The following is a 13,606-nucleotide window of genomic DNA, read 5'->3' on the forward strand; positions in this document are numbered from 1 at the left end:
TAGCTTAAAGCAATTATAGAGATCAGAGAAAATATATTTTAAGCAAATTTTTAATGGTTACAAAGCCAAAGAACTAAAAGACACGACTACATATGAATTTACAGTGCCTATACAAGTATTAAACCCCCTTGGATGTTTTACCCTGATTGATTTTATAAATCATAGTCAATCAAAATTGACTTTTCTTGACAAAAAAACGTACAAAAACCTCTTTAATGTCAAAATGAAAACAGATTTCTACAAAGTCGTCAATTAAATAAAAATCTGTAAAATAAAATAAATGACCGCAGACGTCAGCTAAGTGGTCCCACAATTAGTGAAATCTGGATCACCTCAGTACAATGAGTGTGTCTCAGGTGATTGTAGTGTAAAGACACCTGTGTGGTCAAGTCACTGGTTAATCAGAATTTCTGGCTACCATTACACCATGGACACAAAATACACCCCAGGTCAGTCAGATAAAATGTTATTGAAAAGTGTAAGTCACGGGGTGGATACAAAAACATTTCCAAGACACTGAACATCCCCGGGGTTCATTTAATTCATCATCAAGAAATGACAGGGATATGGCATATGTGTAAATCTGCAACACCCAAACACAGAGCAACCTGACAGAGCTTAAACAGTTTTGAGAAAAATTTCAGTGTCTAGATGTGAAAGCCTGATTGAAACCTATCTCACACAGACACAGTGCTGTGATTGCAGTCAAAGGTGTATCTACTAAGTACTGATTTGGAGGGGTTGAACATTTATGCAGTTACTTATTTTACATCAAATATTTTTCTTTATCTAATATTACTTTGTAGAAATCTGTTTCCACTTTTCCATTAAAGATAATTTTTTTTTGGTAGTTTTCTGTTAAAAAAGCCAAATTATATTGACCATGATTGATTTATAAAAATAAATGATAAAAAAGGGTAAAACATCCATAGCATACTAACTGTACTGTAGCCTTGATACATTTTTCCTGTGAAAGCGCTGTATGTAATTTACAACCAGCCCTTCTTCTAACCAGTTAAGGCTGGTTTCTTCAACTTTTCTCTCACCCTTTTTTAATTCATTTATGTGCCAAATTTGGAGATCTTGTGCAAGACCTTAGTCAGTGTTTGTGCAGAGGTGTGAATAGGAAAGTCAGGAAGTTATCAAAAATATTCTGAGACTAGATGATATCACTACCTCTGTCACACATTCATGCAGGTTCTAACACTTTGTATGCATTTTAATGAAATACCAAAGACACTTAACAATCAGCTTATATGCTGACTGGTCAACTGATGAACTGTTTATTCAATGGTGGGTGAAGCAGAGACAAGACACACAGGTGTAACTGCTGTGAAACAGTCAGACAACAGACATTTCTCTGTATCATTGCCTTGTTATAACCAGTACTCGCTCTCTATATACTTGATCGCCCTTTACTGCATATCCTCTCTATCTATATTTACTCAGGGCAGATTTAGGTTAAAAATAATAATAATAATGTTTCATGTTATTTTTTCACAACTTTCTTACTTTTTCAGTACAATTGAACATACAACTTATTGATATCATATCACTTAAAGCATGTGGTATAAAACAATGAAGTATTGAACATTTTGTCAACATTAGTAGAGTGTACACGTGTGTGCTGCTTCTCTGCACTTAATATCTGTCTTCTCTATATCATCTGCTCATATATTTTCAGGTCATTGTAGAAAGCTGCCACTACAACCTCTCCTTTACTTTTTGTGTATTACAAGCACAATGCTGCCTTTTCACACGTTATACACAAGGAACTTTATAAAATTGTATTTAGCTGTACAGAGTTTCATTATTTTTCCACAGTTACAGTTGATGAACACCTTATTATATCTTTGGGTCCCTAAAGAGAAACTTTCCTTGGTACTTGCTGTTACCACAGAGGAAAAGATTGACTCAATTAAAAAGGACAAATGCTAAAAGCCATGATAACTGGATTATTTTAACATAATTATTTCCCTGTGAGAAGCAGGTTGGACATTCATTTTCATTTCATCAAAGGAAGACCCCTTTTTCTATATCATTATATCACCAGATCAAGAAAAAAATTTGAAGTCACATTTAAAGTCACTGTACAAAATTTGGTCTATTTTGGTGAGAGTATATGCTCTGGTTGTATAGGAAACTATTGCACTGTCTTTATTGAACTGTAATTAGGGTGATGATCTTTCTATCACTTCTATTCCAACCCTGAATAAATTTTACTCTTTGTTTGGAAGATGAAAAATATCAAGCAGACTATTTGGAAAATGAATCAAAGTAAAATTATGTGTGCAGGTATACTGTAGCAAAGAATCCTGAAATAAAAATAACCAGATTTATAAAGAAACTGCTTAAAGAGTCGCTGCAGGTGGAAAAGCAGGCAGTTATTGGGCATGTAGTGAGGCACAATGGTAATTAATAATATTAAAGTCAAACTGGTCCAAGACGAAGGAATATGCCTTTACATTAAAAGTGAATAGAATGAGGAATGATGTACTGTTAGGTGCATGAGAGGTTTTGTCTGTTTGTGTGCACAATTGTGTGCAAATATATATCCATAAACCTTGAAGGTCTGAGAGATAATAAATGCTGAATCTGCGATACATCAGCTAAAGACTTAGTAACAAACATCACTTGCAGAAATAAAATGTAATGGAAGTACAGTTAAGATATAACTCTCAGCTTAATTAAGCAACCCAATTGCATTGTATTTGTCAAATAAAAAGAGAGCTAGAGGGTAAGTGGAGCACCTGTTACTGATAAAGTATGTTTAGTTTGTATATATTTTTGAGGTATCTTAGCAGAAATATATTTTTTAAGAAAGCCAGATTTTTGGAGCTGACAACTTTTGTAATTATGTTTTCAAGGTTTATTATATTAAGTTTGATGAATCTATTTTCAGTTATTTATTTTTCCTTTAACTTGCCCCCTCCTACATCCTAAATTTCTGCCCCTCTTTATACATGCCAACACATTGTATTTTCAACCATATCTTAATACATAAGACAAGTATGAGTAAAAAGTCAAGCCTGAAAAGTAAACTATTTCTCCACAGTCTTATTCTTTTTTCTGAACTTATTCAGACCGTAAAACTACTGAATTAGTTCACAAACATTTTAATAAACTGCAAGTTTCCTGAAACATGTATTCTTTAGTGTTGTATTGATTTTCAATTATTTCTATCTTTATAGGCATAAAAATGTTTTTAAGTTAAAAAAAATGTATGCCTATTTAGAGACAAACGTGGTACAGGAATGTCTAGATGTGATCCTTTCTATCTAAAGATTCTTTCACTGTTGCATTAAATGCATTAAATCTGAAACAATCAACCACTCCTTCTTCAAACAAACCCCACCTACTTTAAACCAGCAAAACCAGAATCTTTTCAAACAAACAACAGTTATACTCATAAAGATTTTATTGTGCTCATGCAGCAACCAATCCCTTTAAATCAAGGACTTTCTTATGCACTAAATATGTGGCATTAATGATGTTAAAGTCAGGGATTTAAAGCATTTTAAGCAAGCCCACTAAACCTCTCGCTGAGCTCCCACAGCTTCTTGGCTGCAGTGTCATCCTTGGCTTTAGCGTACACTTCTCTCACAGTGCAGTTGGAGAAGTAACGCCCACTCAGAGGTTCGAGTCCCTCCTGCAGAGCACAGTGTAGGGTGGTCTGGGCTCCCTGGACTGTGTTCTTGAAGAAGTACAATGTCAGGGGCCTCAGACAGAGCTGCAAAATGGAGCTGGTGTTCCTTGTCAGCTCTGAGTTGATGGCTCCTGAAAAACAAAAGTGTTTTAGTCAACTGATCAGCAGCTGCTTAAACAAATTTGCACATAAAATGCTTCAAGAACAGATTATTTGTTCTCTTTTTTCACTGTTAGTATTCCACAACAAATGGTGCAGTTTAGTATTTATGAAACTGCACGTCTGTAACACCATCATGATTTAAATCATTTATTTCAATCATTCAACACCACAATCAGCCCCATATTTTGAAATAAAAGAATACAGGACTCTGTCAAAATTAAGCTGAGTTAACACTTCACATTTATGGTATTTTTATTCATGTGTCAGTTTTCAGCCTTTAAAAACAAACAGTTGGCTGACAGAAACAACAGCAAATAATGAAACCAAAAACCAAACCTCACTTGCCTTATAAATCCCATTAAACTCTGCTATTGTTGGGTATATCTCATTCGGTCTCTTTTTAGTGAAAATGCAAAGCATCATGATGCATCCCTCTTCAAAATGTCAAGGCCTGTTAGCATAAATGCATTAATGGAGTTGCTACTGCCACAAGAAACTGATTGTTCCAGTTTTGTCAGAACTGGACAACATTTCTTTATTAAATGTAGAGCAAAGAACCACAAAGAAAGTTTTTGCACCTTTTTACTTACAAACTGGCTCCAGTGATAGTTAACAATATCGGCTGCCTGTCATGCTTATATTTTAATTTTCCTTTCTATCCATGGCAAGTTCTTTTTGTTGTTAAATTGTTGCTTTAGATGTACCAGACAGGGCCTTTCTGTACAGAGTTTACATAGGTTCTCTTCCTGCCACAGACCAAAATCATGCTCCTTAGGTTCATTGGTGACTCTAAATTGCCTGTAAGTGTGAGTGTGAGCTTGGCTGGTTGTTTGTCTCTGTATGTTAGCCCTGTGATTGACTGTCAACAAGTCCAGGATGTACCCCACTTCTCAGCCACTGGCAGCTGAGATCCGCTCCAGCCCCCCACAACCCAGAACAGGTCTTTCAAATAAAAGAATGTATTTAGCCAAACAAGAAGTAAGGTAGCCTCAAATTAAGACAAAACAACTACAAAGTAAAGTGTAACAATGACATATGGAGTGCATGTACAAAATGACTCACTAACAGCTAATGATCCCGGGTCAATGTGGCAGCATTTACACATTTAAGGAGTTCTAGTTTAGTTGTTTTCTCTATGACTGGGTTACTTACACAGAGAAAGCAACTAAACTAGAACTGCTTCAATGTGTAAATGCTAACACACTGACCCAGGATCATTAGCTTTTAATGAGTCATTTTGTACATGCACTCCATATGTCTGAATGTATAACAGTATCTGATGGTGTATTTTTCTTCTCATCTTCAGAAGCTTTCCCCTAGATCTAGGAACCTTTGGAGGAACTCCATACTTTTTAACCACAGCAGCCAGGTTCTAAATATATTTTCAAATAGATTTCTAAAGGCCCAGGAACTATGGGGGTGGGGCTGCAGTGATATCTTTTCTTAATTCTGTATTAGTTAATGATCTGATATCACATTATCATATTAATTTACTCTTTTTTCCTGGAACCTGGCTGTACCAGGATTTTCCTGTGACAAAGGATTGCCCTATAAAGATTTAAAATGTTTTTAAGATGATGTCCATTTTAATTTTACACATACTACTCAAAAATCCTTTTTGTTGTGCTAAACTTCTGAAAACTGAGTGATGGACGATTTAAAAGAGTTAATTGTTTGGCAACTTTAATTTTTTCTTATTGCTCCTTAAAGGAAAAATTTCCAGCCTAATGGTGCATCCCGCTTTCTCTACTTTCCACACTTACTTTGGAAATATACACAGTATATCTGCTAACATCAAAAAGGTTTGATACTAAAACTAAAAAACTTAAGTACATGTCTGAACCAAGGTTATAATAGTTTTGGATTTTTCATTTGTTTATATTTTCATTTCATTTTCACTTTCTGTGTTCGATTTCAATTTAGCTTTTATTAGTTTTTACTGCTGGTTTGTTAGTTTTGTTTCTATTTTGCAAAAATGCTTTGTTTTTTAGTTTATTTTTTTTTAGTTTTAGTGTTAGTTTTAGTTTTTCACGGATAGATGTCAGGGCTGAGTGAGCGTCATACAATTTTGAAAACATATTAAGACAGGCTACTCTTCACTTATAATTTTATTTACTTAATGATGATGTTTGAATACAACTCCAGACATAAAACTACCACTTTGTGAAGTCCTAACCAATCAGATCAGGCAATTTTACACCCTTGGGTGTCATGCCAGTCAGTATGGTTGTGTCAAAGACTAAAACTAAGGATATTTTGTCTCCATTTTTATTTTATTTTAGGTTTGTAAGCACACTATACAGTTTTAGTTAGTTTTATTTTTTTTGGTAAAGCTTAGTTTTTATCTAGTTTCAGCTAACTAAAATGATTTTTGAATTTTTACCTCTGCCAGGGAGGTTATGTGATTGGGTGGGTTTGTTCATTCGATTGTTAGTTAGTTTGTTAGCAACATAACTCAGAAAGTTCTGGATGGATTTTGATGAAATTTTCAGGAAATGTCAGTAATGGCATAAGGAAGAATTGATTAGATTTTGGGAGTGATCTGGATCACCATCTTGATCCAGGAATTTTTTGAAGGATTCTGTACTATTTGGAGATAGGGCTAATGGCAGAGGTCTGCACTCTCCGAGTGCTTTTCTAAGTGGTTTTAGTTATTTATTTGCTTTTAGTTTACTACAGCTACCTTGGTCTGAACATAAAATGTCTTAAATATATTTGATCATTTATCCCTAATCTGAACATCTGCTTGCTTCAAGGAAAGCAGCACATTAGCTGCTGCCTCCCACAGTCCAAATTATTCTTAATAACTGATTGGTCTGACACACTCACCTGGATGGAGGGTGTAGCAGGTGACCTGGGTCCCTCTCAGCCTCTTGGCGAGCTCATGGGTGAAGAGGACGTTGCACAGCTTGCTGTCAGAATAAACCTGAAGAACATCCATGAACGAGGTTCCCAGTCCCAGAGCTTTGTGTGTGTTCAGGCAGTCGAAGTTGATTTTCCCAAAGTTATGAGCCATAGACGACACACTGACCACCCTGCTGGGCCCAGACGCCTTCAGTCGATCCAGCAGCAGGTTGGTTAACAGGAAGTGGCCAATGTGATTAACACCAAACATCATCCCGAATCCATCCTCTGTCCGACCCTGCATGAAAATACCTGAGACAGAAAAAACATGAAAGTTTAAATCAGGCAAAAATTGATTAATATAGCATCTTTATCACAGATTATTCCAGATAAAGAGTGCCGAATGAATCTGACTTTAAAGGAAAAACAGAAAATAATACATGTCTTTATCATCTTTACCTTCCCTCAACAACATATTGCCTGTTTATATTCCCACTCATACATCAGCACCAGTTGCATCTAAATAAGTAAATCTAACTAATTTCTAAGTTTTCAAAGGAAATTCCAGGACAAAACTAAGATTTCAAAAAGGAACATTTCACAAAAGTAAAAGGTGAGTGTTGAAATGCAGAGCTGTCACCTAAAAAGACACAATGATTCAATTATTATAACAGTTCTTTCTGATTCTGTGCAGTGGAGTGCCATTTAGATGTCACTTAAGTTTATTTTATTTCTTTGGAAAAACTATTAAAAAAATCAACCCAAATGTATATGCATGTATGTATATCATGACAAACAAATAAAAAAATACAGGGTATATGATCACATTACAAAACACTGAATAGTATCTACAGTATATAATAAAGAGTCTGACCTGCATTGTTAATAAGGAGGTCCAGTCTGGATTCAGACTTCATGAAAGTTTCAGCAAAACTGCGAACAGACTTAAGACTCCCGAGATCCAACTGCATGAACACCACCTGATTACTGCCACTCTCCTGCAGCAGATATTAAACATGTTACATTTAGACGTGGACTGAATCACAACAAAGAAGAAGTACTGCTTTATATTCATGATAATAACTACATGAGATGCATAAACCTTTACACAAACAATGTATCCATAGGATCATCAGTAAAGAATTAAACAGTTTTCTTGTTTGGGATTTGACTGTAAATCCTTTCTACTCACTCTCTTAACATCTTCCAGTGCAGCCTCTCCTCTCTGTCTGCTGCGACAGGCCAGAATCACTCGAGCTCCTCTTTTAGCCAGATCTATGGCCGTCTCCTTCCCAATGCCCGTGTTACTGCCTACAGGTGGAAAGAAAGAAACACAGGTGATTCATGAAATGTTTAAAACTACATCACTCATACCTCAAACGTGACTCCCTATAATGTGTTAAAAGTCATACCACCAAAAAAGGAGGGATCTCTCAGTAAGTTAAGGTAGAAGCACCAGGTAGATTTTTATGAATATTTTTTAAAAGAACTAAAAATACAGCTTGAATTTTCTCTTTGTGTAACTGCTTTGGAAAATAAGTTATTAAAGATATTTCGGTAAAAGGTCAATCCTAACTCAGGAAGTCACCAGTTAAAGAATCTACAACTTGAAGCAACACCCTCAGTCTCCTGCAGCAGATTCCACGCTGCAGGAGCAGCATATCTGACACTCCCTTTTCTCATCTCAGGATGCACTGAGGTCAGATGGTAAAATAGGGTCTAACTTCCAGCGCACTAAGGATTGGAGGGGGCAAGGCCAAGCTCTTCACATGTCACTTGGCAGCCATGGTCAAGTTCGACAGCTCTCTTTCGTCTGGGCCTTTTCAAACCTGGCAATATGCTTTGAGACTACCATCAGTCTTCAGACCATGGGACACTGCAGACGATACTCTGGTAGGCCACCTACATATATTCTATAAAATAAACCTAGAAAATTAGTTGGGACAGGGTAACCCCCTCAGCCACCCCCTCTGCCCAAGCTTAATGTCATTCTGTTGAGGACACTGGCAAGCATATATAAAGCATAACTGTGGTCAGCCAGTGGCAAAGAGGCAGCAAGAATTTAACTGCAAAAGAAAAAATGATTTCTGCAATAAAATCCCAGCTACAGCTTGATTTTTATGAGAAAGATTAAAAGTGAAGGACATGCTAAATATAAAGCATAAAAGTCAGTGAATAATCAATTAAGAGTTCAAGGATTTTAGAAGAAGATTAATACACAATCACATAACCCTGTGACATAATAACAGAGGGTTAGTTCAAAAGCTTTTTCTCTGAGCTCATCAACATCATGAGCCTTGTTTTATGAGGATTTAAAATCAATTAAACTAAAGGAAGACGTCTTGAATAGTATGAAAAACTGTGCCAAAAACAGAAATTCTGATACTGTGTTGGAGGAGAGCAATAAATAACATCATCCACATATAAACTGTTTTTTAGGCACATTAAGGCTGATACGTTTTTTATAATATGTTAATAACACAGTGGTCCCAAGACTGAGCCCTGTGGCACTCCTTTTATTATTTTAAAAGATTTAGAGGGTATGCCTTCAGCCAATTTGTTTGGTTTCATAAGCCTACCTTACACATCATTTTTCTGACAGCTCTTGTTCTCTTTGCTACTGAAGAGGATTAGGGCAACTAAAAAAAACTTTTTTTGAGATGCAATTTTTTTTGTACTTGACAGAAAACAGCATTCTGAGTTTAAAGTAAGAATTCTGAGATTAAAGTCAGAATTCTGACTTTTTTCTTACAAGTTAAAAAAAAAATGCATCAGAAGAGTTTACTTTTTCAGTGGCCCTAATCCTCCCTAGTACTTTGTTCTGCTGATCATCACGTGTATTATTCCTTTGAGCATCAATAAGAGTTGCACAAGGAAAATGAAGAGGGATTGTTGTATGAGTTTTAAAAGGTTAAGAGATAGGTTGCAATGTTTTCAATTTTCTTTATATCTATATTATAAGAATAACACTGAAACTTTGAAATTTAATTATTTTATTACAAAATATTCTGTTGATTTCAGATTATTTATAACATTATAGTGATGAACACAGGTTGGAGAGGCCCTCTGTGATTTTGCATTGGGCCCCCACAGACTAAAGCTGTCAGTGATTGCATTTTATACTTTCACTCATGAAAAGACTTTTTACACAATTAGAAAAGAAAACATCAAGGATGTAAGAAATCCAAACACGGCTGTGCAGTTGCAGAACAAAGATGGAAACAATGCAAATGATGAAAAGAGAAAATTAAAATTTTACTAAATCAATACATTCACTTTCATTGTAAAACTAAATGAATAATTCACTATTTTTTTTAATAACGGCATAGCAGATATCCAAGCAAAAATCCAATATAGTGCATCCCCTATAGACTGTAAGTGATATGGTTCTGCATTTCCCTGTCTGTATATCGCACACAGCCTATCTGAAAGTTTTCTCTTTCCTCACCTGTCACTATCGCCGTCTTCCCGTGCAGCTTTGCCGTGCTCGTGCATCTCTTTCCCTTCACCACAATCTCCCGGTAAATGTATGCTACACCGACCACGACTCCGAGCACGAGCAGGAGCCACATGTTGAACGGTTAAGCGGCACAAAGCATACTGTGAGAGAGTCACAGCTCTTAGACTTTTTATTCTCATCCATGCGTTAATCTTCCAGACTGGGCAGGCCACTGAAAGCTCTGTTATCACCGACTGGTAAAACCGGAAAGACTGGGACAAAGTGTTTGAGTTCGAATACATTAAATAGCAAAAGACCTTTCCCTCACTCCCTTCCTCTTCTGGACCATAAACAGCAGGACAGCGCCCCCTGCATGGGGCTCATGCACATGCAGCACAAAAGCTGCAGATGAGGACAAAGATGGCTATATTCTGTTGTTATGCAAAAAAATATTCTTTATCTGTTATCGCCTTTAAGGGCAATTAAAGAGGATCAGACTCAAATTGTATGCAATGTACCTTATATTCTGATATTCTAATTCAATAAAACTATTTCTCAAACGGTATCAGGCTTCAATATATTAATGTGGATTTCATTAAACATACTAACTAGGGACCTGTGGAGAAATCATATTGTCAAAAAAATCCCATTACCACTAGGATTGCCACTGCCACTGGCAGTAGACACATGTAGAATTGTAGTATCTGCACTCATATTCTGCTCTCTAGTGGCGGTAAAGGTGCACAACATGTTCAAAAATTAAATGGGCCTAAATTTCTCTATTTAAAATTAATGGGTACTCTATGTTTTTATTCCACTACATCTGATAAGTGAGTACTTAACTGTTTAAGAATTACAGCAACTGTTTTCCTGATGAACATGTGAAATTAGAATAGAAAACCACTCGAAGGTAATATTTTATTCTTTTATAAATAGTGACAGTACTCAACATTAATGAAATACTACTTGTATGTAACATGGATAAAGTCTGATCTTATCCTGACTTTCCTGTTAGTTGAATTATATTGCCTGCATTTTTGCCAATATCCAATGTTGATATTACAGATTAATTTAAGACAATACCAGATTAATTTAAGACAATACCAATATCAACACCAATATCAGTACTGATATTTACAGTCATGTGCTTAAGTTTTAGGTATGTAGGGCTCTAAGGATTCACCATGGGTCCAGACATGCCATGACCCACACACACACGTGTCGCTCAGCAACGAAGATCAACCTTGACAATATCTTTTTTTTTTTCTGACCTTTTCACCCCTGGTAACAGGCTTGGGAGACATCGGTGGTTTTCAGGCCCTTGGGACATCCATGGCACAACCAAGGGCTCATGGGAACCCTATTGCCCACCCAAAAAGTACTCAAGGCTATGATTACTCAAGACATCCACCCCTTACTCTGCCCTAAAGGTGTGGACCTTACTTTTTCAACAGATTTTTCTCCCATGTTCCTGGCAATGTGCAAGGACATCCAGAGCATGACTGGGGTTTTATCAATCCTTCTTCCAGCTTATGGTGCCCTCGGGTGGCTTATTTGCCACATCTACAGTTTTTTTGTTCAAACATGCCTACAGGTTCTGCACAGTACTGGATGTTTGTATTTAAAACTTTAGTTTTAAAAAGACACTGTAATGTTTACAGAACAACAAAACAAACTTCTCTTTTTAAAACATTTCAAAATCTAAGTAATAATAAATTTAGAAAAATATTGCCTAAACTTAAAAAACGTATTCCATCATACTGCTAATATTTACATCTGATATTTCAGTAGTAAACATGTGCAGAAATGTTTTATCTGCCAATAAATAACTTTTTCAGGCTTATATCTGACATACTTATAATATTGTGCCTTCTTCATTTATTGAGGATTCTGTTGATTTTGCTTAGGCTAACGAGCAGTTTTAGAGATGAATAACATAATAAACTCATGGTAGATAATATATTTTCATTTTTTACCTTGTGAATTTTCCCTTTTGTGTCCAACAACAGTAATGACTTAAATTAGTATCAGCTGTTCTGTCAATTATTACATTTTTTTAAAAAACAAATCTAAACTCATACCACATGCTGAATGTCATGTATAAAATTGTTTAGAATAAAGCTAAAAAAAAAAAAAATAATAGTTACTACTACTAGATACTATCTTTTAGACTTATGTTTACTTTTAAAGCCCTACTGAGGACAATAAAATATGAAAATTGATTTAAGGATAAATACAGTTGAATACACTGAATATAGCAGGCAGCATAATCCTGACATGAAAGGGTTAATTCTTCTTATCCAGTACATACCAACAACACCCTCTATTGATGTGAAGAGAATGAGCCAATAACAATCCAGCAAAACCCAAATGAACACTTTCTGTCCTCTATTATTGCTTGTACAGTAACTTCAGACTTTAAAGGTCTGGTCTGAGCAGGACCTGAGGAGCCTGGAAGGCTGCAGGACCGGACGGCCTCAGTTCCAGGCTCCTCAGGTCCTGCTCAGACCAGCTGAGTGGGATCATTGGACAAATGTTCAACCTGAGCCTGAAACTGGGAAGGATGCCACGCCTCTGGAAGACGTCCTGCATGGTACCCGTGCCAAAGACCCCGCATCCCAAGGACCCTAGCTGCTACTGGCCTGTGGCCTTAACATCCCACCTCATGAAGGCCCTGGAGCAGCTGGTCCTTGACCACCTGCACCCCCTGGTGAGCTCGTCCATGGACCATGCATTTCACGTACCAGCCTGGCATCGGAGTGGACGACGCCATCATCTTCCTCCTCCATCGAGCTCTGTCTCACCTGGAGTCGCCTGGGAGCTCTGTTCGGGTCCTCTTCCTGGACCTCAGCAGTGCTTTCAACACCATCAGGCCAGACATCCTGAGGGACAAGCTGGAGCTGTCTGGAGTGGACCAACACCTCACATGCTGGATTGTGGACTATCTCACCAACCGCCCACAGTATGAGGACCCGGGACTGTGTGTCAGAGACCATCCTCTGCAGTGTAGGGGCCCCCCAGGGAATGGTGCTGGCACCGTTCCTCTTCACACTCTACACTGCTGACTTTTCCCACCTGTCACCCACCTGCCACCTGCAGAAGTTCTCTGATGACTGTGCCATCGTCGGCCTCATCTCAGATGGGGACGACCGGTCGTACAGAGGACTCATACAGGACTTTATGTACTGGTGCCAGTGGTACCATCTCCAGATTAATGCTGGTAAGACCAAGGAGCTGGTTGTAGACTTTCAGCGGTGCCCCAACTCCCCCCCATCACCAGTGAACATCCAGGGAAGGGACACCGAGATGGTGACATCTTACAAGTACCTGGATGTTCATCTGAACCATAAACCGGACTGGACTGATAACACCACTGCACTTCACAAAAAAGGACAGAGCACCACACCCAGTCTGTAATACCCAACCTGTACATAACTGTTTGTAAATACTATTTGTATTTTGTAAGACGTTTTTTATATTCCATATCTTTGTATTTATTTGTGCTCTTGCAATAT

General features: G+C 37.2%; 1 protein-coding gene across 1 annotated transcript; it reads right to left on the reverse strand.

The window, feature by feature from the left end:
- Positions 1-204: 204 nt before the first annotated feature.
- Positions 205-10,376, reverse strand: LOC121527337 (dehydrogenase/reductase SDR family member 13-like). Its single transcript, XM_041814273.1, has 5 exons — positions 10,101-10,376; positions 7,845-7,963; positions 7,527-7,650; positions 6,638-6,964; positions 205-3,777 (listed from the first exon to the last, which is right to left on the reverse strand). The coding sequence occupies exons 1-5, from the start codon at positions 10,222-10,224 to the stop codon at positions 3,518-3,520; spliced, it is 954 nt and encodes a 317-aa protein (XP_041670207.1). The 5' UTR covers positions 10,225-10,376; the 3' UTR covers positions 205-3,517.
- Between the last annotated feature and the right edge of the window lie 3,230 nt (positions 10,377-13,606).

The sequence above is a fragment of the Cheilinus undulatus genome, linkage group 2 (genome assembly GCF_018320785.1).
Source record: "Cheilinus undulatus linkage group 2, ASM1832078v1, whole genome shotgun sequence".
Taxonomy (NCBI): Eukaryota; Metazoa; Chordata; class Actinopteri; order Labriformes; family Labridae; genus Cheilinus; species Cheilinus undulatus.

Coding starts and splice junctions, on each gene's coding strand:
- LOC121527337 (XM_041814273.1), bottom strand. CDS start 10,224: ATGTGGCTCCTGCTCGTGCTCGGAGTCGTGGTCGGTGTAGCATACATT. Junction 7,651..7,844: donor CACTGGAAGATGTTAAGAGA/GTGAGTAGAAAG, acceptor TATCTGCTGCAG/GAGAGTGGCAGTAATCAGGT. Junction 3,778..6,637: donor CTGCTACACCCTCCATCCAG/GTGAGTGTGTCA, acceptor TTTGTTTTTCAG/GAGCCATCAACTCAGAGCTG.